At 34.3% G+C, this 25464-nt stretch overlaps 1 protein-coding gene across 1 annotated transcript in view; it reads right to left on the bottom strand.

The window, feature by feature from the left end:
- The window catches only part of LOC107862734 (protein virilizer homolog), a 37819-nt gene extending 19617 nt beyond the window's left edge, over positions 1 to 18202 (bottom strand). The window contains exons 1-14 of the mRNA XM_016708380.2: positions 17888 to 18202; positions 15822 to 15910; positions 13160 to 13283; positions 7935 to 8585; positions 7434 to 7802; positions 7230 to 7334; positions 6937 to 7116; positions 2818 to 2959; positions 2514 to 2695; positions 2161 to 2246; positions 2033 to 2081; positions 1576 to 1642; positions 976 to 1454; positions 795 to 894 (exon numbers count right to left, since the gene is read on the bottom strand). Coding sequence (XP_016563866.2) covers positions 795 to 894; positions 976 to 1454; positions 1576 to 1642; positions 2033 to 2081; positions 2161 to 2246; positions 2514 to 2695; positions 2818 to 2959; positions 6937 to 7116; positions 7230 to 7334; positions 7434 to 7802; positions 7935 to 8585; positions 13160 to 13283; positions 15822 to 15910; positions 17888 to 17962 — 2698 coding nt within the window. The 5' untranslated portion in view covers positions 17963 to 18202. The remainder of the gene's footprint in view (positions 1 to 794; positions 895 to 975; positions 1455 to 1575; positions 1643 to 2032; positions 2082 to 2160; positions 2247 to 2513; positions 2696 to 2817; positions 2960 to 6936; positions 7117 to 7229; positions 7335 to 7433; positions 7803 to 7934; positions 8586 to 13159; positions 13284 to 15821; positions 15911 to 17887) is intronic.
- Positions 18203 to 25464: the final 7262 nt, after the last annotated feature.

Genomic DNA, 25464 nt, shown 5'->3' with positions numbered 1-25464 from the left:
TAATTGTGTGATTTGTGTGTAGTATAAATCTACACACGTTTGTTCAACCAGTATTTCACTTTATACAAAGTAATCCATACACTTTCTATGGAAAAATTAATGCAGACAAAAAGAAAAATCTTGATTGTTTACATTTGACATAAATAGTTGACATAAATAGATGTTGGAATCATTCATGGCAGAATCGCTAGGTTAAACAAGATAACATTGACCTCACTAATCAAAAAATAATTTTTTTCTTGAACACCTTGGATAAAATTTCTGGCTCCGCCACTGAAATGGACCATAGGGCTATAGGAGACTAGACTCCAGATCCTATCCTAGTAGAGGCAAAAAAGCTGGGTGATTTTTTTCATTAGTCTAAAAAAGTTGGGTGATTTGTTTACACCTTAAATGCTTTGACAGAATTAACAAGAAAACTTTTACTTGCAGCAACACAAAGAAGCACCAAATACCTACAATTGACTAAATCATGAAGCATAAGGAAAGTTGATACTTCATTGCAAAGCATAACCAACATATTAAATACATTGGTAATAAGGTGTGAATGGTGGTGCTGTGATGGTTTTACTACAAAAGATTATGCATCACTCAGACCCAGGTTCATTTGATTGAGGTTTTGACCACTGTTTCACAGTCAGAATATATGGTTGAGAGTTTATTTTCTTTTACTTTCAGATAAGTTCAAAGTATGATATAATGTCACATTCATAGTACATTATGAACAAACATCCAACAAGGGATCATAGCTGAAGCTTGAAATCCAAGCAAACATGATGGTTGGAGAAACTGACCATATATGTTAGAGGACCTCTCAAACATGAGCCTGCAGTTGATTAAAACTGCATGGATAACCATGACAGCACCTTCATCATAAAGAGTAGCAGTGACGGCCTTCACCAACAAACAACAATATTACTGAAAAGTTTTACTAAGACACGATATATGATCAAAATAGCACAACTAATGTCATACCGAATTATCGGAAATAAACGCCAAAATTCGAAATGCTGTCGTCAGCTGAACAACAGATGAGTCACGAAGAACAACACCAGGAAAATCCTTCTCAGTGATGCGTTTCCCAAGCATATTCTCTATGATATTACCATCGGTGCAGGAAGAATCCCCAATGACATTATCAACATCCATGCCATCAGATGCCAAAACACTTGTTGAGGCCATGTGAGCATCCCCTCCGGACGCTAAAATACCTGTATAACGTAAAAGACCAATTGCTCCACTCCTGTGGTACACTACACCAGCATCAATCCAGTCCAAAAGCCTCGCAGGAGCATCTTTTTTGCTGGATCCTGGGGAGGAGGAATGTAAGACTCTGTGAAGTTCTTTAGCATGTCCAATCCAAGACCCCAGAGAAGATGCACTTGAGTCCGAAACAATGACCTCAAAAATTTCAGCCGTAGAGTGAAAGATAGCAAGGTTCAAAGGTGGAGCTCCTAAAAATCAAAAGTTAATAGACAAAGCAAAGACTTTAAAAATTTAAACTAATCAGTATAAAGTAGCATCAATTCCATATTTTCTTCAGGTGAAATTGCTGCAAAATGAATTCTCAATTACCACTATTTGAAGAAACTGGATCCAATTCCTTGACTGAGTGTAGTATCGCAATTAGAGCTGAAAGAGCCTACGTGATACAAAAGAAAGTTCAAACCACGGAAGTAAAACACCTGAGATGCTCAAATAAATATCATTGGGAACAAGGAAAAACACAGTTGGCTAGAGATTAAAATGAATCAATAAATGATAAGCTATAAAACTTCTGTTGGCTAGACTTTGTAGAAAATAAAACTTCTGTTGGCTAGACTTTGTAGGTTTTTCTTTTTGTGGTATACAACTTGTATACGGCCATGTTGGCCCAGTTATTGTTAATCAAATACTTTACCTGATCAAAAAAATGATAAACTATAATCAATAAGGATGGAGAAAATAGCTGTGTTAGCCAGTATCGCTCACACATGAAGCTTTGAAATATTTCCACTTTTAATTAGATCGATGCAGAATTAGAGCATATTACCTCGGGGAAATGAACCAGAGAAAACAAAGCTTGGCGTCCACAATCAGATCTGGAGAACATCTCAAAAGCATTTATTAAAAGTCTTAGAGATTGTAAACCTTTAGCATGAAAGAAAAACAAGCTCTTACCTGGCAAGACCACAGAGCTGCCATACTATCCACAACAAATCTTCAGAGTCTGCACTTGATGTCGCTAAACGATCTATGGCACTGATCTGCAACAGGCACAAGAGTAAATAGCAATATAGTTGACTACCAGAGAAAATATGAGCACAAAGAATTTAAGGGTGAGGACCGAGGAGCTGCGAGGAGAATTGTTTTTCTAAAAGCAAGCAATGAGTCACATTAAAAAGGGCAAAGGACAAGCCCGGTTACGAGAAGGTTTCGTTCGTTGCTTTCTTTCATGTCTATGCAACACAGCAGAGTTCAAAGGAACAAAGAGACAAGGAAAACATGAATTTTCAACAATAACCAGCACTCACTGCCTTCAAATGCATCTCAATGATCAGTGCAACATCACGTGGATGACAAAAGAAACCCTTGGATATTAGGACAGATGCATGCCGAATGGAAATGGACTCATCCTTCTTCCAATTATCAGCACCTCTTAAGGCATGAATTATTGTAGTGGCAACTTCAGGGTCGCGACCAAGAAATATCAACCCTGAAAACAGAAATAGTATATATATAACAGAAAGACTTTGAAGCGTGTGATAGTGTCAAGTAACACTACCATGGAGACTGAGTAGAAAAACACAAAACATATCATATTAATATAAACCAAACCTGAGCGAGTAGAAAGAAGAGAGAGAACAATGGCCTCAAAGTATGATACAATATCCACAAACAAGTTCCCCGTGCAAGCTGTGTCAGACAATAAAGCAGAAGATGACAATAGCGTGGCAGATAAAGGGAGAAAACCCCTCTCCTGCTCACAAGAAAAAAGAAAAAAGATTTGACAAAATTAGTTTCAATACGAAGTTTTATTAACAAGAAGAGCAATGAACAAGACTTTCTGGAAATCCAAAAGAAAGGCAAGGGCCAAGGAGGATAACTAACCTAATAGAGTGACTATAACAGTAATCTCGGAGGAAAACAATAACTCTAAGAATGACATCAATATGGGAACTCCTGTAAGGAGTTTTAGAACAGCTGCCTTATAATGTCTTTGTCGTTTCTGAAAATGACAACTTTGTTATGAGTGAATTTCATTTGTTTGGTTTTTGTCCCTTTTTAATTGGTAAGATAGGAACTACATTTGCACACATGCTATAACTTTGGCCTTAAATCTTAACCTGCCAAAGGCCCAAAACTTGATCATTTTAATCTTAACCTCAAAATTTTCTAGCTCTGGAAATACTGCAATAGGCAATGATTAATTCAGGAGACACAAAGCATGCTTAATACAATTAAGGACATCAAAATAACCACTACATGGACAAAAAAAAGGGGGGGAGTTCCGTCTTTAGTAAGCCTGATCGATCACAGACAATTTATTTGGAGTTAGCAAAAGGAAATATGGGGAGACAAAAGTCTATACAAGCCTAAAAGAAATAAATTGGTCACCCCAACACAGTATTAAGCTAGTGTTTGGACATAGCTTACCAAATATTTTTTTTAAGAAATAAGTCATAGGTTCCCAAATATTTTTGGCAATTCATTTTTGGGTGAAGTTTCACCATGAGTTTGGCCACAGTTTTTGAAAAAAAAAAATATTTAAATTTTTTTAAGAAGTATAATTTATACTCATAAGTTCTAAAAACTATTAAAATTATCCATAACTTTGTATTATTTCCATGATGAAAATTAAACTCATAAATTATAAGCTCCAACCTACTTATTAACAATTTCACACATCAGTATAGGAGCTACCGAAGTTTTCTCAACTCACAAAGGAGCATCCAATTTTCTATTTACATTACTTTTAACTAGTGCTCCGCAACAATACTATTACATACTTGAGTCACATGGTTGCGGAAGGCGCTTGCCACATCACCAATGGCAAGAGGTGAGGCGATGGTTAGTCGGCATTTAGGTATGTGGCGACACCATGGCGAGAAAGGCATTGCCTTTTGAATTTTAAAAAATTAGGGTTTACAAGAGAAAGGCCGGTGCAAGCCTACCACTGCTGCGGCTATAGCCACTGCTGCCACAAATAGTACATAACTCTTTTTCTACTTTCTTCTTCAGATTTTATCTTCTCATTTCTTCTTCATCTTTTATCGCTCTGGTTTTTTTTTAACTTCATCAGTTTTTTTTCTCCCAGTGACACAGTCAGTCACTGTTTCTGATTTCTTCTTTGATAAAGTTTTAAAACTCTTTCAAGTGTACTTTAGTTATATGATATACTAACTTTTTGAGAAACTGGTAATTAGTTATATAATACACTAATTAATACCATTACTTTATGTAAATGTTGGACTTGAAGATTATGAAAATCTTGAAGAAAAGTTATCGCATTGCGTGTTTTATTGATTGTTGAGTCATTCAACTATCTATTTTTAATTTTGAATTGAAATATTTGCAAATATGTTATTGCTGTTGAGATTTTAATTATTTATATATGCAATTAAATAATTTAACTTTTTGGTATTAATTGGCGCCTCGCCGTAGCCTTGTCGCCTTTCGCCGTCCAAAACACTATTGAGTCGAACAACAAGTTTTATTAATGGGATTTGGTTGGCAAATAGATATTAGTTGGAATAATAAACCGTGGGGTATTTTTAAAAAAATATATAAGTTTGGGGTAAAGTTTAAATTTTTAAAAATTTTCAAATAATAGAATTTGACCCAAAAACTAGTTTTTCTAGTTTTGGGAAATTTGGATTATTTGCCAAATAATGACAAACTGTACCGTAAGTTAGTACTCCTACCTCGGCGCACGCTAAAGGGTTTTCCTCTAAGGTGCGCACATAGCGGTGTAGCTACGTCGCCACATAGCCGAAATGCCTCGAGGCCGGATGAGGAAGGACGGGAAGAAGACCACAAGAACATCCTTAAGTGACTATACGACTACATTGCTGCTGCTGCGACTTTTCTGGAACAACTGTTGAAGGTATGCAACTTCTTCTTCTCTATTTCTCTTCTTCTTCTTCTTCTCTATTTCTCTTCTTCTTCTCCTATTAGGGTTTCCTAGGCTTTTTTTCTCCTCTATTACTCTTTTTTTATCTCTGTTTTTTTTTTCCTCTTCTTCTTTGTTTTCCAGTTCTGTTTTACTTTTTTTTTTGTTGTAGGTAATCTGACTTCCAACTTTGGTTTTTTCTTTGTGTTTTTTTCTTCTTCTCTATTTGTGTTGGTTGATTAAGACTCAAGACTGATTTTTAGTATTTTAGTAGTTTGCTTGAATGCTTGTTATGACTATCTATTCTCTTTTTAATTTAAGTATTGAATGATTATGCTATTTATTGAGCTCTTAGTTATTTATTTATGCATGTTTAATATTTTTAAATTTTGTACTAAATAGCGTTTTAATGGAAAAAAGCGTGCGCTTCGCTTCACGTTTCTCGCTTTTGTGAAGCGAACTTTTTTCGCCTCTCGCTTTTCAAAACACTGGACACTCTATGCAAAATCCACACATTAAGCAAATAGAATTATGCAAGAACTATATTGACTGTTTACTAAAATGCTCTCTAGTCCCAGTGTTGTCAAAGGCACGCTTAAGCCTTGAAACGGGGCTCAAAACGTGTTGAGCGCTTCTCCTCGCCTAACGTGTGTCTTAGTGTCGTCATCAAGGTTCTAAGCATACTTTTCCTAGCCAATGAGCCTCTTTAGAAGAGGCGGGGTACTAAACAATTGATATTTCACTTTATTATAAAAAAAAATTCAACTTCTTTGTCCATATATATGTCATTCATACTTCTAATTATTAATCTTGGAATAAATATGTATATATAACTATAATTTTTTCACCCTTTGCGCCTTTTTTCATTAAAAACCGCGCTTTATTTGAGCTTTGCACTTAAAGCCCCAACGGACCTTAGAGCTTTTTTGCGCTTTTTGCTTTTGATAGCATTGCAGTCCTACTCTATTAATTAGGTGTATGTACAAGTAACATGCATTTCAATCAATTCCATTCCATAAGATATAGACAAACAATAGCAATGGACTTTTTTTTTTGGGGGGAAGAGCTTCATTCCTTTGAGAAAGAAAGTAGCATTTTAAATGCATATTCCTTTACTCGCTGATATTGTTTGTTAACAACAAATGACATTTCAAATCCGAAATCCACCCCCACGCCCCCAAAAAAAACAAATGACATTTCCCTAAGAATAAGGAAAGATGAACCTTATAAAGAGCTTATAAAGAACAAGAAGAGATGAACAACTATTTTATTACCAATAACGCAAGTGAACAAAAAGAGCTTATATTATATTACCACCCAGTTTGAAGTTTGAACAAATTTGTATGAGAACAACCACCAAAAACTCTTTGTGAGAACTACAATAAAATGCACAAAAATGGAGATGAAGGATTAAGGGTTAGGTAAAATGGTCATAGATCAAAGTGATCATGTTTTAGTGCCTACGTATATTTATCACCGTCATCATTCAGGAACAGGGAAGGCAAAAGAAATTATCCATCCAAAAAATGTTCTATTTTTTGTAAGAATGCATAAAGGATCCTTCGCTGTCTTTCAGCAGATCCATACCAAAAATTTCACTAGGCTATTGGCCAGATGAGAACCTAAAGATCAAAACATGCAGCAAAATGAAGCAACAAACCTAAGGAAGTCAACTTTAAAGCACAACTTTTTTCTATTTTTGTGTTGGCATTCGAGTTGTCGGGAAAGTCAAAACCCTTTTTGTGGACCAAATTCTTTTCTGAGTTACTGAAAAGTCTAACCAAAATTTTAGGGGATGGAGAAAGAAAAAAATTCTGAACTATATAAGGTTGATTATAGCATACCTTCAGAAGGGAAAGCAAATGTTGATCCATGTCATTGTTAGAAAAGCAACAACTTGATCGAGTAATCAAGTTACTGGTTGCATTACATGATAACTGCCCACCATCACCAAGAACCAAAGATTTACTTGCACGCGTCGCTGGAGAAGGATCTTCAATTGGGCCAGAGGAATTTATTAATTTCTGCACCAATACTTGTCAACAAAAATGGATGACAAAGCAGTCATAATACCACAATAAACAGGTAGTGACAGGAAAGCCAAGATGGATCAAATGTAAAGGGATCTTAAACTGACCAAAAGGTTCTTGAGTTGAAGTTTAGCGTTGGCAAGCATATCTATCGTGGCACTTGTAGCCTGACCAGAGCCAGAAAGACCTCCCAGGACAGACAATATGGTACACTATTGAGAGTTGAAAGAAAGAGAGAGTTCACATCCCCAAGAGAATGTTTATCAAATGCACAACAAGACAAAAAGAAGCGCATTAACAAAAGGATTTACCTCATATCTGGAAGAAGCTTCATAAAACTGCAAACGATGAAGTATATAAGTGGCAAGAGAAGCTACATCATGCTGCTGATTGTGCAATAATAACTTCAACAGTTGATTGTATCTCTCACTAGTACCAGAAGGTATATTTTCATCCTCACGAGGCCACCATCCAAGGAAGCCTTCGCAGCCAACTGAATGACGAGTTGCCTGTTCAATAACTCCAAGGTGCAGCAATTTAAGAGCACCAGAGTTCTGCAAGCTACTAGAAAAAGCATAACCAAGCTGCTCCATGCCACCACAGTTGACAAAATGATAGCAGCTTTCTCTTGCAGATGACACTAGAAAAGCCAGAGTCAAACAGAGGACCATGTTCTCACTCTGAAAAGGGTAATCAAAATCAGAATCATACATGACAACATTTATGCACCGTAGACATGTCTAGAAAATGAATAAACAGAAAACTTCTAGCTATATTCAAATAAGGATATGATATAACCGCTAGATATTTACCTTTGAAACTTCACGATGAGCAACAGCATCAAGACTGCTACCAAATTTGATGTAGTGGCTTAAGGAGTCCAGCAGCTGCTTTGGAGCAGCAGTTTCAATCTCAGATTCCACCAACATAGCATCTGTTGCAAATTCAGTAGACTGGTCGCCAAAGCTATTACGCATCTCCAAAAGCGCTTTTTTGGCTTCAGCAATTGCAAGTTGAACTTCTTGATTATAAACCAACTTATTCAGCCCAAGTTGCACATGCATTGTCGTTATAGAAGGAAAGCAAGGAGTTGCATAGATTGAGGCCACTGATAATAAGGAAGAAATAACCTTATTTTTCATGAGTCCAAATTTTGGTGATTCCAACATCCTACAAATAAGTTGCAATAATTGCCTGAGCTCGAGAGGAATATCCCGAGGAATACTTTTCAAAGATAATGACTTCAAAGAAGACAATGTTTGCTCGGTAGACAGATTATTGGGACGCAATGCAGGTGGGAGGTCTTCAAGGTCTCCCTCTACAACACTAACAGTATTAGCCAAAGAGCCATCTAAATCAACATCTATGTTGAATTGGCCAAGATCCGCAGTGGTGTTTCCATACACAACCAATGTAAGGCTTCGATAGCTGCCTCGTACAACCAAATGATTGGTAACAATTGCCTGCACAAGTCATAACTCCCTTTAATTAATAGCAACATACTAAAGCTTCTCATTTTCCTTCCCTGCTTGAAGCATTTAGGAGGACAAAACGTATGACAATAACGACACAGATAAAATTCAAGGCGAGAAAAACGAGGGAAGAAATGTTTCCAAACATGTTCATTTTAGTGTCGTCCAACTGAAGTCTCGAATGCACCATAGATAAACCTACTAGTTGCATATAATAGCATTGACACCCATAGAGCCCCATGAATTTGTTGCAAATATAGAGATCAACAAAATGCTTTTTTTCCTCCGTCAAGGAGCAGCATGGAACCACCTTTCACAGGTAATAACAACAGGAAAAGGAAAAAAAGATACGAAGTTCTTGAAATCAAACTGCTTTATTTTCTTGCAAAGTAACCTTTTCAAAAATCCGCCCATGTTTCACGAAACCAATAATCTCAGGATCATTCCAAATCCAAATTACTCATAAAGGACGAAATAAAACTAAATAATAGCATAGCAAATAATGCTGTTTTCTAGTCCAAAGACACCCGAAAATTCTGTAAGCTAAAAGAGAAGACAGCTATCGCATTTCCTCACAGTGAGTGGATACTTAAGTCTGCCTCTTACTTATTAAAAAAGAAAAAAGAAAAATGAAGTCCTTTGTGTTATTCTGTCAGTAGGCGATATGGCTTGGTGATGCCTTACACTGCCATTTGCTTCAAGCAGCTGCCTAATTTAAAGAAACAGAAAATCATGGAGGATATTTGCAACATGTTTGTTTGGGTTTTTTTGGATGGAAAGAGATGGATGTTTTCTGGGAAAAATATTTTAATGATTATGGTGCCCGGGCCAGCTTTCACACACCTCGACTCGACTGATTCCACGGGTACCTGTCACCTCCCACCAACAATAGGAATCAAGTAACTCTATCCGCCTAGGGAAGAAATCACTTAGTGTTCTCTATTGGGTTCTGAACTTGGGACCTCGCGTTCTCAATCCACTTCATTGACCACTAGGTCACACCCTTGAGGAAAAAGATCCATGTATGTTCAATATTTTTACTTGTTGACAGTGAACCAACCATGAAATATGTTGGACAAGCTTTTCCAATAGATATCATAGGATCCTTGTAATATGGGATAGTACATAGCTATGGCTTTTTTGTTCTTCTGAAATATTTATAGATGGCTCTAGGACAGCCTTTGTGCTACCTATATAACATGTTACCATTCTAAATATATATATATGTTGGACACACTAAAATACAATGAACTTAGCTACTTTACCTTATCAAAGAAAAAGATACCATAAATTTAGCTCATTCCTTCTACTATTGTTATCCTTTGAATATCATGTCTTATAGGGTTAGCACCCGTGGTGCTTCATCAATGAAATCTAAATATCAGAAGATGTCCATAGACTCTCATTACTCTTAAGTTAATGAAAAAATGTATGAAACACATTTATAAAGTGAGAGACACTAAAACAAAAGACATTAATAAATCTTAACAGATACTGAGCCACAAGAAGACAACTGGCAGTGTTTGTTCTTAAGTGCAGGCGAGGAGCTTCAAAAGAGCTTGTATAGGAGATATTTTAGTGAAAACCAACCCGGAAAGCACATTCAGTCAAGCCATTAGGTGGAAAATGTTACCATCAGAAGTACAAATATCACCAACTCCAAAGATATTAAAAGTTGAAAAAGCAAACCATGTTTCCATTTTTTAAGGACAAATTAGTATTTCCAATATATTGGTACTCATCTAAACCCGTCTTGCCTAGCCAACTTGGGAAAATAATGATACATAAAAGAGCACTACCACCTACTGACCTTTCCAATTTAAATCAGTACTCATGAGAGTTGTGATAGATGTAGTTCTGATAGATGAGACTCAAGGGGGTGTGAGTGACAAATTAGAGGTGTGGAGGCAAACTCTTGAGTCTAAAGGGTTCAGGGTGAGCAGAAGCAAGACAGAGTATGTGGAATGCAAGTTTAATGACGTGAGGCGGGAGAATGAGGTAGTAGTGAAGCTGGAATCACAGGAGGTAGGTAAGAGGGAGAGTTTCAAGTATCTCGGGTCCGTGATCCAGAGTAACGGTGAGATTGACGAGGATGTCTCGCACCGTATTGGGGCGGGATGGATGAAGTGGAAGCTCGCGTCGGGGGTACTGTGTGATAAGAAGGTGCCGCCTAAGCTTAAAGGCAAATTCTACAGGGCGGTAGTCCGTCCGGCCATGTTGTATGGAGCGGAGTGTTGGCCAGTTAAGAACTCCCACATCCAAAAGATGAGGGTGGCAGAAATGCGGATGTTGCGCTGGACGTGTGGGCTGACTAGAGGGGATAGAGTTCGGAATGAGACCATCCAGGAGAAGGTTGGTGTGATCCCAGTGGAGTGCAAGATGCGGGAAGTCCGATTGAGATAGTTCGGACACGTGAAGAGGAGGGGCATGGATGCTCCGGTCCGCAGGTGTGAGAGGCTAGCGTTGGATGGTTTTAGGCAGGGTAGGGGTAGGCCGAAGAAGTACTGGGGTGAGGTGATTAGGCGAGACATGGAGCAGTTACAGCTCACCGAGGACATGACCCTAGATAGGAAGGTCTGAAGGACGCGAATTAGGGCAGAGGACTAGGGCCAGTTTGAGTTGCTAGTGTAGGGAGTTACGTGGTGGGGTTTTTTTCCTGTTAGGAGTCCGTGTTCCATGTTTTATTATGAATCTGTGTGCTTTCTTCTGTTTTATATTACGTATGGATGCCGTATTTATGTTATGTAATCTTGTAACCTTGTGCTGTGCTTTACTATGTGTTTGTGTGGTATCTCGTGTCTTGAGCCGGGGGTCTTATCGGAAACAGCCTTTCTACTTCTTCAGAGGTAGAGGTATGGACTGCGTACATCTTACCCCCCAGACCCCACTAGGTGGGAATACACTGGGTTTGTTGTTGTTGTTGTTTTTGTACTCATGAGAGGTTGCAACAACAGATTATGATTCAATGAGTAACAATATACCAAATGTGATTCATCACTTCTTTATGCAGAGCCTCAACTATTGTTACCATTTGTGTTGTTCAGTGCCTCAAAACCAATCTCACAGCCAAATCCAGAGGAGAAGGAAACAGAAGTGTGTGCACTCGCACATTATCAGAGAATGAGTATCTAATATTTAACCATCCAATTGAAACTAATTCTAGTTTGAAGCTGTTACCCTGAATCTTGTACTTGAGTCCTAATTAACCTTTAAGAACCTCCCAAAATTATTTAGGTCATTGGGTGTCCAAACTCTCGTGTAATATTCACATAAACAAGGTTAAATGGTAATTATCCAGGGATCCAAATCCTCATTGTTTCAAACAGAAAGAGAAAAGCAGTTAAATAATCTTAAAAAGGATGAGATGCTTAGCACCCAAGGGTGTGGCCTAGTGGTCAATGAAATGGGTTGAGAACCATGAGGTCTCGGGTTCAAAACCCAATGGAGACAAAACACTAGGTAATTTGTGGACACATTCACCCGTTATTTGCGTTGGTGGAAGTCAACGGGTAATCAATAGAGATGCGCGCAAGCTGATCAAATACTATGGTTATTGCGCACATAATACCTAGTGTAATCTCACAAGTGGGATCCGGTGAGAGTAGAGTGTACGCAAACCTTAACCTTATGGATATTTAAAAAATAACACCACGGTTATTTAAAAAGGGGAGAGATGTTTGTAAATTAAAGGGAAGACAATTGTTATAAATGCAAACAATATAGCTGTTTCTATATTAAAAAAAACAGTCCGATGCACAAAGCATCCTGCGTTCATACAGGTTCAGGAAAGGGTCGCACTCCAAGGGATCAAGTCACCAAAAAAATCCATCAACTTGAAATTGGATTGTTCATTGAGGTGGAGCTTAAAAATATGGGTTGGTTTATGACAGGTGGACTCAATCATGGGCTAATAGGTTTCTTTTTGTCGAATGTATAGACGTCAAAAGTTATTGGATAATATAAAACAAAGGTAAAACAATCCATTTAGAACTACAACAACAACAAACCCAGTGTAATCCCACAAAGTGGGGTCTGGGGAGGGTAAGATGTACGCAAACCATCCCGCTACCTCCGAAGAAGTAGAGAGGCTGTTTCCAATAGACCCCCGGCTCGAATCCATTTAGAACTAATTAAAGATATATTCCATTCAAAAAAAAGGCTATTATTTCAAAATAATCTACCAAAGAAACCAAAGCATTCACAACTGGAAAAGGTGAATACAAAACAAATTCCTCCAAATGCCAGTGGCTAGAACTGAAACCACCAGTTATAAAAGGAAGCTTCAGTTGTAAAAGTGAAATACAAACAAATATACAACATGGCGTCTATAAAGGCCACGAAATAAGAACTTCCAAATGGATTTATCCAGAAAAAAATATCTTTATGGATTTGCCATATGAACAATAATTACTCCTGAAGAAAATAAATAAAATAGAGTAGTACATTCTCCTATACACCGATTTCCAACAATGTGGATTAGTTCTTACAACAAAATCCTAAACACTAAACCCACTTTTAAGACCACTGTATGAATAAGACGAATTACACAAATTTTTACTTGGTACCTCTACGTCAAGCACATTTGATGAAGAATGGGAATACAGGAAAGGCTGACTTAGACGTCTAAACCTTGACTCTCCCTCACAGTGCACAAAAACTTCCAAAGCAAATGAGGGTGGTGAAGTGGCCCTGAACAAAACAAAAGGTAGTGTCAAACCATATGTCAAGTAGTATTTTCATTTTTTAGTTAGAATTAGATAAAATTTTCATAAAATGATCTAAAGAGGTATTCATAAGTTATAAAAATCACTACAAGTTTACAACACATATATAGCTCATCTAGTCATAATTCCACCAAGCTCCAGAAAAGCAAGATGATAAGAATTTCAGAAAACCAATAATGGGGTAAATTTGTCCTAAAAGCATAAAAGCAAATTTATAGAAGAGGATGTGATAACTTTCAGGACCACTTTGTCTTCCACTCTAATGTCATAGCCGTACATTTGGTAAAGAAATACAGCAAGATCCAATATAAATCTGATTGAGAAATGCAATTGTTTCTTCTGTTTAGACCATTACACTAGATACTCTCTACTTATGAAGAACATAAGCTAGATTATTCCAAAAGATCTACTTTACTGACCTCCAAAGTTACTGCAACTGTGAAGTTTTTTTATTAGTTCTATCTGTGCACCGCAAAAATTTTACTGCATACCTCCTTATTAACAACAGTTGCTCTCATATTTGATAGTTCCTTTTCATATCATATGGGTGATCTCCATCAAAAACACAGATCACTAATATTTGACATAGGCTTCTGGCATCTATATGAAACAATGTAGGGATTTCGGATTGAATCAGCCAATCATGTAAAGGTTTTCCTTAATTTCCTAATTGAAAACTGAGAAATTAGATGACAATATTTTCCCTGCATTCATCTGATGCATCCGGAAGAGAGTAAAGCATGTTCATAGCTGATCAGAACCAAGCACTAAGACCTTGTCAAATAAAATAACCAAGCACTAAGACTTCAGCCTTCTATTACTTCTATTAACACAAGCAAGTATACATCTAACAGGTCTTTGACAAATTACGCTCGCAACGTTTTCTAAGGAATGACACATCACAGACAAATCCTTTTTCTTTTTGCTTCCCTACTCCTCACTGTCAAAGGGCAACCCGGCGCACTAAAGTTCCCGCTATGCGCAGGGTCCGGGGAAAGTCCCCACCACAAGGGTGTATTGTACACAACCTTACCTTGCATTTCTGTCAAAGCTGTTTCCAAGACTTAAACCCGTGACCTTCTAGTCACATGGCAACAACTTTACTAACTCCAAGGCTGTTTTTGCTTCCCTACTTCTCATTGTCGATGTTACTTCTATTAACACAAGCAAATATTTATATCTAACAAGTCTATGACAAATTACGCTCCCAACATTTTCTAAGGAATGACACATCTCAGACAAATCATTTTTTGGTTTTGCTTCCCTACTGCTCACTGTCTATGTTACTTTTATTAACACAAGGAACTATTTATATCTAACAAGTCTTTGACAAATTATGCTCTTCACATTTCTAAGGAATGACACATATCAGAAAATCCCCTTTTGTTTTGCTTCCCTACTTCTCACTGTCAAAGTTACTCTTGTTAACACAATCAAATATTTATATCTAACAAGTCTTTAGAAAATTACACTCTCAACATTTTCTAAGGAATGACACATCACAGACAAATCCTTTTTGGTTTTGCTTCCTTGCTTCTCCCTGTCGACATTACTTCTATATTAACACAAACAAATATTTCAGTTACCATTTCCTCTAAAAAAAAAACAAAGATTTCTATCTAACATGTCTTTGACAAACTACGCTCCCAACATTTTCTAAGGAACGACACATCTCAGCTTTTTGGTTTCACTTCACTACTTCTTACTGTCAACATTACTTATATTAACACAAGCAAATATTTATATCTAACAAGTCTTTGGCAACTTGTGCTCCTAACATTTTCTAAGGAATTAGAAAATCCTTACAAATCCTTTTTTGTTTTGCTTCCCTACCTCTCACTGTCAACGTTACTTTTATTAACTTAGGAAAATATTAATATCGACAAATTACGCACCTAACATTTTCTAAGGAACGACACATCTCAGAGACACAGACAAATCGTTTTTGCTTTGCTTCCCCACTTCTCACTATCAACATTACATGTATTAACACAAGCAAATATTTACATCTAATAAGTCTTTGACAAATTGTGCTCCTAACATTTTCTAAGGAATTACGCATCACAGACAAATCTTTTTTGGTTTTCCTCCCTAGTTCTCCTGTCAACGTTAACTTTTTCTTTTTGATGATTGTGTTGTTCGAGCCAGCTTTCGCGCACCTCGATTAATTCTACGGGATACCTGTCACCTCCCACCAGCAACTTAACACAGGAAAATATTTATATCGACAAATTACGCTCCTAACATTTTCTAAGGAACGACACATCTCAGACAAATTGTTTTTGCTTTGCTTCCCTACTTCTCACTGTCAACGTTGATAACCTAAATGTCTGATAGTCTCAAAACCACTCACTTCAAGAATGTGTGTGTGTGTGAAATAAAACATCTTAGAATTCACAGTTCCCGCGAAAAATTAAATACAACTTCATGCTGCTACTACATATAGTGAAAACTTAGTCCAAGAAAATAATGACCCAATAAGCAAAATGAATAGAAACTGTACCCCACAAGCTTCAACGAAGGACACGCGGCAGTAGCATTCTGTTCAAGAATCTCGCAAGAAGAGACAACAACCGGCTCTCCAAATAACACCTGGAAACACACAGATGATATAACAATGACATCAAATAAATAAAAAAGAAACAAAAAAAGCATGTTTTACTTGCATAATGAACACAAGAAAATACGCAAGAGTAAAACACATGTCTAATTCATTTTTTGCTTGCATACCGAACACAAGAAAATAAGCAAAGAGTTAAAGCACAATACAATTAATTTTTACTTGCATATCAAACACAACAAAATACGCAACAAAATACGCAGAGTAAAACACATGTCTACTAATTTCTTACTTGCATACCGAACACAAGAAAATACGCAAAGGGTAAAACACAATACTATTAACTTTTTTACTTGCATACCGAATGCAAGAAAATATGCAAAGAGTAAAAAACAATATTTAAATATTTTACTTGCATACCGAATACAAGAAGGTACGCAAAGAGTAAAAGACAGTACTATAATATTTTACTTGCATATTGAACACAAGAACATACACAAAGAATAAAACACAAGACTACTAATTTTTTACTTGCATACCAAACACAAAAAAATACGCAAACAGTAAAACACAATACTATAAGTTTTTACTTGCACAACGAACACAAGAAAATATGCAAAGAGTGAAACACAATACTATTAAACTTTTTACTTGCATACCGAACATAAGGAAACACGAAAAGAGTAAAACACAAAACAATAATATGATTTTATTTTTGGGCGGATAAAACAAACTTATATCATAGATATTAAGTACACAAGAAAATATGCAGAGAGTAAAAGAGAGTACTGTAACTTTTCACTTGCATAACGAACACAAAAAAATACGCACAAAGTAAAACACAGTACTATAATTTTTCACTTGCATACCGAACACAAGAAAATATGTGAGAGTGAAAGCCAATACTGTAATTTTTACTTGCATACACAACACAGGAAAATACGTAAGAGTAAAAGCCAATACTATAATTTTTTACTTACATAACTAACACAAGAAAATACACAAAGAGTAAAGCAAGGTACTATAATTTTTTCACTTGTATACCGAACACAGGAAAATACAAGTGTAAAAGCCAATTCTGTAAATTTTTACTTGCATACCAAACAGAAGAAAATGCATAAGAAGAAAATGCATAAGAGTAAAAGCCTACTGTGATTTTTTACATGCATAATGAATACAAGAAAACATGCAAAGAGCAAAATACAGTACTACTCCCTCCGTCCCATTTTACTCGTCCCAAATTTTCTAATTTGTTGTCCCATTTTACTTGTCCTTTTCTACTTATCAAGACAAGACAATTTTTTTCCCATTATACCCTTAGTGTAATTGATTACTCCTTATTATTAGCATTCTTGAAAAATGTTGCAAAGATAAGTACCGTTAAGAGTACACTATTAAAAATATAAATGGTGCTTTGGTATTATACATCCATCAATATTGGAACTAACAACAAGTCACAATTAAGAGGGGCAAAATGGTAAAGTTACATTACCATCATTGTATTCTTAATAGTTGTGTCATCCCAAGGACGGGTAAAATGGGACGGAGGTAGTATAAGTTTTTGCATGCATAACGAACACAAGAAAATACGTAAATAGGCAAAGAGTAAAACACAATAATTTTTTCACTTGCATACCAAACACAGGAAAATACGTAAGTGTAAAAGCCAATTCTGTAAATATTTTACTTGCATATCGAACAGAGGAAAATACATAAGATTAAAAGCCTACTGTGATTTTTCACTTGCATACTGGACACAAAAAAACACGCAAACAGCAAAACACAGTACTATAACTTTTTTTTGCATAACGAACACAAGAAAATACGGAAAGAGTGAAACACAGTACTATAATTTTCACTTGCATACGGAACATAGGAAAATAAGTAATAGTACAAGACAATTCTGTAATTTTCTACCTACATACCGAACACAGGAAAATACGCAATAGTAAAAGCCAATGCTAACATTTTGGTGCATACCGAACACAAGAAAATACGTAAATAGTTACCTCGTCTACATACTCATCGAGTTGAGGGTGATGGAAAGTTTGGGCAAAGATCACGTGGGGTTCCGGTCGACCCATTTTTGTCTACCGGTGTACCCGCCGGAAGAATTTGACCCGAACCTTTAAATCTGAATCGAGTTTTTGGGGTTAGGGTTTTACTAAATTGAAGAAGAAGAAAAGAAAAGACTATTAGCCCCGTATTTAACAAGATTGTTCTATTATATGTTGAGGGTAATTTCGTCTTAAAACTTTTTTTTTTGGGGAGGGTGGGAGTGGGGGGCGGTTGTATTTATTTCAGTAACTAAATTTTCCTATTGTGTTCCACTCTCTTTCATTTTTATAATTTATTATTTATATTTATATTAAGGTGCAAGTAATTTTTCTTTAATTGTGGTTTTCTTAAATTCTTTTTTAATTTAAATTATTAATTATATTGGTGTGTACGGAATAATTATTTTCACGTAATTTATACTTTTGCAAAATTGAAAAATTATGCTCAAATTGACATAGAAAATAGGTGCTTCCAAATTCTTCACAAGAGGTGAACCTTTTTGACATATTATAAAAATTTTAATAAGATATAAATATTTAATTACCACTGTAGTTTGTATAAACTTGACTGAGCTAATTAAATGCAAATGAGTTAATTAATTATCTGCTAAACATAAAGTCTGTTTAAATGGGCTTATAACTTATGATTTGTTATGATTTTTTTGATTTATTTTGTTAGTTTGACTTTTTAATACTACAATACTCTCATCTACTAGCAAACAAGACTACTCTTTGCGTATCATAAAGAAATGCTTAATTGTAAATTTTAATTTTCAAAATCAATATACATATATATATATATATTTAATTATGTCTCGATTTACTTTACGCTTAAATATTCTTAACCAATCGATTACAAAATTTAATTTATACATACTATTTTACGATACTAAAATGATTTTTCATAAATATGTTCAGAAAAAAATTGATCATGTAAATACAATGAAAATCATAATATTGAATAAAATTAGTAAAAAAAAACTATAAGTCGGAAATTCATCAAGATAGTTATTTATAACTTTTAACTGATTTTTTCAACTCTTAAATACTTAGTTTTTTGTTTTGTTTTGTTTTTGAGAAAATGCACTATTTTTATCCTGAATTACAAACGAAATTGTTGAGAAACATTGCAACTTAAAGGGGGTCCTATTATCTTGAACTAATTAAAATCGTATTTTTGACAATCTTAGTGCCTACGTGGCATATACGTGGCACACTGCGTGAATCAACATACTGAAGGTCCATGTAGGCACACATATGTGTCACGTAGACAATAACGTTGTCAAAAATACGGTTTTAATTAGTCCGCGAGGTAATAGGACCCTCTTTAACTTCGGTGTGTTCAGGGTAGAAACAGTGCATTTACTTTTTTTCTACCCAATGTCTAATACCCACATTGGAGCCCATATATGTCTTTTTTTACAGAAAAGGACATTATGTAGCACTTTTTAAAACAAATAGCTCAAGTTTGACATTTTTTAAAAAAGTGGTCAGTTGGGTATACTATTTCCACTTTATAGTTGTTTCCTAATTTGGGTCATTTTGGCTCTTGTAGTTCAAATACAGTCCATATACAATACCGATACATTTCATATACAATACAGATACAGTTTTCAACTTGGACTATTCGGCCCTTTTAAAAATATTTTATTTTATTTTTTGCTTTAAATTTTTTAACAGAAAAAATATTCTACTTTTTTTTATTGGTTAGAAATAATAATTAAATATAATTATATAAAAATGGTATAATTGTTATATAGAATATATATCTATATGAGATATATGTATAAAAATTGTATAGTTCTATCAAATATGTATCTGTATAAAATATATAGTATAAAAAATATTTAGAAAGTGTATAAAAATTATATAATTGTTGTATAAAATGTGTAAAAAAAAATACAATTATTGTATAAATTGTGTATCGAAACTGTATAATTTTTGTATAGAATATTTATATGTATAAGATATATATATATATATATATATATATATATATATATATATATATATAAACTGTATAGAAGGTGTGTAGAAGCGGTATAGAATAAGCTAGCAAATTGAAATGACTAGAAAGTAAAATTTAAATTCCATAACCATTTTCGTAGAAATAATTTAATTTGAAGTGTCGCTTCTATCTTTTCCTTTTTTAAAGTTTCCAAACATATAAATTTATCTCTTGAATGTAAATTTTATTCTTTTTATATGCATGACAAACTGTCGTTAACCGGTGCAAATTTATAAAGGGAAAATTTCAGAAATAACAATTATAGAGTCTTAATTGTAAGTTTTATAGCAACCTTTTTAAAATTGCAAAAAATAGCAATATGTATTTTGTATTTGATTAAACTGTTGCTAGTTAAATACATATACAATTAAAGATTCTGTTCCTAATTTAACTCCAATCTGTTTTAGTTTAATATGAAAAAAATGGTTCTTTAATTTAAGGAGCTGTTATAAATATATTTACATTACAGTGAATGTCTATCAAGATCTACTTTGATATCTATTAGAATTTGAAGCATCCGTCTTTTACTCAGACTATGAGTAAATTTCCTCTATAAATAGAGGGATTTTGTTCATTGTGTTGACAATCTTATGATCTCCTATCCTCAATAAAAATAAGAATCACTCTCTATTCTCCCTACTCTTCTTCTTTGTTCTGTATTGTTTTATAACACATTATTAGCACGAAGTCTCTTACCAATTGAGATCTGTACGAAGTCTCTTACCAATTGAGATCTGTTCACACGAGACTCGGCTAAATAAGGTGAGATTATAAATCTGAAGGATTTCAAGGTTAGTAATTCTTTATGTTATCTTTCTTTTGCTACTATTAATATAATTATTATTGGATTTGAGGAAAAATAATTGGTTTGGAACCATTTATATTTTAAATTTATTCCTCAAAAAATAAAAAATATTATCAAAAAGGATGATAATATGTTGGATTCAAGTCACATTGATTCATGCCTAAGACGCCTTTATATGGATAAAATATTGAGTTTGAATCTCAATACACCATATTGATGATATTATGATGGCTAAGGCAAAATAATGGGTGTTTAATGAAAAGTCATGAAATTCAACCCATTGAATATGCTCCATTTCATGAAGTGAATGTGGTAACAATATATGATAAGTCTAAAATATGACAACTTACTTCATTCTTGAGGTGTATTTGGTAGCAGTGCATAATATGTCTGAAAGAAGACAAGTGATTGAATGCACGAATATACGTGTGGAGGGACAATATGATAATGATCATCAAAAGTGATGATATTTTCACACGCTTATATGATTCTAAGATATGCTGAAGAAAAATTCTCTACATCATATGTATGCCTCGATTTGCTCCTTGATTTGCTTCTGAAGTAGCAAAATCTCGAAAGAGGTTATAAGCTATCATAATTTGACAGGTTTAAGGCACGATTATATTTCATTCCTGCGGAATGACAAACTTATTAATGCAAACGCGCACTTGATTATGATTGTATCAACTCACCTCCGAAAGAGGTTGAATAAGAAATCTACTTCCGAAGTAGTAAATATGAAATTTATTCATGTAATAGTAAATCTGAAATTTACTAAAGAAAAAGTGCATGTAATGGTAAACTTGGAGTTTACTAGAATAAAAGTTCATAAATTGATATAAACAATTGTGACATCTCGAAGATGTGCATGTATTAAAGAACTAGAAGATTCTTCAAGAATTGTTTATGTCGTTTATTCTCATGACAAGTTGGTTGGACCAACTAATATTGGGATTAGATCCCTTCAAATCTGAAAATTATAAAAGGTTAATAAGGGTCCGTTCACCTATCATGCGATATGTTGAAAAGATGCATCAATAAGATGATCACATGTACATTCACGGTCAACCTACGTTTGACATTCATAAAGTTACTTGTTCAATATAAATTGAGCATAATTTTCAGATTGAGTAATCGAGATAATTCATCTTGATGATGATGGTTTAGCATTGAATGCCTTTCATAAATAACTGAATCATTACTAATGAGAACAAAGTTTCATGTATTGGTATGAAATATGATATGTTGCATACAATAACACTTGTATGCATTAGACCAATAAATTTTGATTATTTCTTCTCTCTCAATTGGTTCAAGATCGGGAACCAACTATTCCATCTAATAGTTTTGATGTACGGTATACGATTAATGAATGTACCATGATGTACAAATATGGATCCATCAAAGAAGATGGAGGATGTATGTTAGCTTTCCTAATATAAGGGGGAGATTAATAAGCACCTATGAAGTATGTTAGGAATTATCATTAGTTCCTCATTCAAAAGATAATTCAAGTCAAATGTCGAATACATCTCATATTTAAGCTGCAAGTGCTCCTATTTTATGTCTCTAAAGGACAAAGTCTATGCATGCGTAAAGTGTGATAGACCAATCGATTCCAAATGAAATAGTACTTGTATAGAACAAGGAGCAAATAATCATAATAAGAAGGTAATATGCGCTTGAAGAGCCTATGACATAACACTTCATGAAACCTTATGAGAGGTTCAGCTACCTGAAAATAATGAAGTGATAAGATCTCAAAATATTATGTCGCATTGTGAACCGATACTAAATGATATATCATCAATATCTTTGACACAATATTGGCGCAATATTATGAAAGATTACGAGGATCTTAATTCTACGTTAATTTAAGCATGCTGACGTAGATACATTTATCAAGTGACATGAAAAGATGCACCTTGGTAAGTGAAAACTTATTTGATTTGCAGTCCAGACACTTAAAGATGTCACACATAAAATGTTGAATATTGTCACTTTGACAAAATTTGTATGAAAACTTCTTTAAGATTCAAAATATAAAAGTTTCTATGAAACTTTTTGATAATCCTTATATTGTATAAGCTTATAGCTTGAAAACTATTGAAACTCTTGGAGAGTTTTCAAAAGCAATAAGATTATTTGATGAAATGAGAAATATACCAATTTGGATTGGTTATGAAGTACCATATCTTAGTTCAATTGGTGCACTCATATATCTTGTAAAAAAAAAAAATACAAGACCCAATATAGCACTTCACTCAATTTGTTAGCAAGGTATATTTCTACTCCTACTAGGAGACATCAAAATGGGATAAGATATATGAGCTTATTTTATTCTAAAGATTGCAGTCCAGATGTTACTAGTCATGCTGATGTTGGGTACTCATCTAACCCGCATAAATCTCGATCTCAAACATACAATGTGTTCACATGTGGGGATACTGTCATATCTTGGAGATATACAAAGCAGTCTATCGTAGCCACTTCATCGAATCATGCTGAGATAATAGCTATTCATGAAGCAAGCCGAGAATGTGTATGGTTGAGGTCCATGATACATCTCATTCGAGAAAAATGTGGTGTGAACTATGACAATCTACCCACAATTTTATATAAAGATAGTTCAGCATACATAACACATCTTAAGGGAGGATTCATAAATGGAGATAGAACGAAACACATTTTGCCAAAGCTTTTCTACATACATGAGCTACAAAAGAATGATGATATTAACGTGCAACATATTCTTTCAACTGATAATGTGACTGATTTATTCACCAAGTCTTCTCCAATTACAACTTTTAAGAAGATGGTGCACAAGATCGGGATGCAAAGGTTCAAGGATGTTCTTATTAGGGGGAGTTAATATGCACTGTACTCTTTTTCCTTTACGAGGTTTTGTCCCACTGGGTTTCCTTGTAAGGTTTTTAATGAGGCAGTCGAAATGCATATTATTAGAGATGTGTACTCTTTTTCCTTCACTAGATTTTTTTTCCTACTAGGTTTTTTCTAGTAAGGTTTTAACGAGGCAGATTATCTGCCAATTAGACATTCAATGGAGAGTGTTATAAATGTATTTACATTATAGTGAATGTCTATCAAGATCTACTTTGATATCTATTAGGATTTGAAGCATCTGTCTTTTACTCAGACTAGGAGTAAATTTTCCCTATAAATAGAGGAATTTTGTTCATTGTATTTACAATCTGATGATCTCTCATCCTCAATAGAAATAAGAATCACTCTCTATTCTCCCTACTCTTCTTCTTTGTTCTGTATTATTTTATAACAAGAACATTTAATTTGACAAATTTATTAACCTTTTACAAATACCTTTTCCTTTAATGACTCTATTTTAACCATAACCATTATTTTTACAGCAATATAATTCAAAATTCAAAATTATTTTTCATAATCTGCAATTCATATCAATTTAAAAAAAAATGACTGTTTCCAAAATTTATGTTCATCGTCTAATGTTTTGAGAAAAGTTTGATAAGACAACACTGCAAATACAAGTATCAATAAATAAATATGATTTTGTTTGTAAATTTTTGAACTATATTTGTGAAAATCGCTGGAAAAATCGTAACAACAATGGTTTGATCGGTTCTCGAACAAAGTGGTTTGATCGATAATTTTTTTTAGAAATTAGAGTTTTCCACCGCGTTATGTAGGTTGAATATTGGTATACAATTGTTACAGTTTATTTTGTATTTTTTTCGTTTTCAATTAAACAATTTGTTCTTGTTGGAATTCGTTTTGATGTTTTCTATATACTAATAAATTATTGTATCAAAGGGTTCGAATATTGTAGACCTGTAATAATCGTTGATGCAAATCATCTCAGAAAACTGTATACTGGTACTTTTGTAGCTGCTTATATCATGGATGGAACCGGTAAGTGCTTTTTATATATGTATTTAACATTACATATGTTGTCAGCTATATGTATTTGTAAAATACATATTCAGTCTGTTTATGTGATCACTGGTAGTTACTTTTATGTATTTTCATTTACATATACTGCCAGCTATATGTATTTAAAAATACATATGCACTCTATTTTAAGTGTTTGACTGCATTTGTTTTTAAAAAGAAAAAAAATATGTAGGCCATATATTTCTAAAAATACATTTTGAGACATGCAATATACCTATGTAGAGTTGGTAAAATGCAATTGCTAAACTGGAATAATTAAAAATGTCAAATGAATAATTGTTGTTATAATTTTAATTTTATTTTAATAATTTCAGGTTATACTAGCCTCAGAATATGTCTATACAGTACACGACAAGGATAAATATTTTATTGTTGTCTTAAGAAAAAAATTCTTGACATGCATTTCAATTGGACGGGATACCGTGTGTGTATGCTTATGCAGTACTTGATAGCAAGAATTTTCAAAAGGAATCATATTGTTCTGATCTATACAAATAAAAAATTGTGTCAAGAACGTATGATCTTCTCATCTATTCTATACCACACAAAGATGATTGGGTGATTCCACAGGAGATATTGGAGGAGATAATTTTGCCCCCAAAACACAAGCGACCCCCTGGAAGACCTGCAAAGAAGGATCGTAGAAAATCGGACAGAAATATGTTCGAAAAGAAAAACAAAAATTATTGTAGTTCATGTGAATTTAAAGATCACAATAGGCGTTCATGTAGGAAAGATAATAAATGATAAGTTTACAGATGTATTCCG

This window comes from Capsicum annuum, chromosome 3 (assembly GCF_002878395.1).
Source record: "Capsicum annuum cultivar UCD-10X-F1 chromosome 3, UCD10Xv1.1, whole genome shotgun sequence".
Classification (NCBI taxonomy): Eukaryota; Viridiplantae; Streptophyta; class Magnoliopsida; order Solanales; family Solanaceae; genus Capsicum; species Capsicum annuum.
Note: the sequence above shows the minus strand (reverse complement) of the source record. Positions and strands in the feature narration are given on the sequence as shown.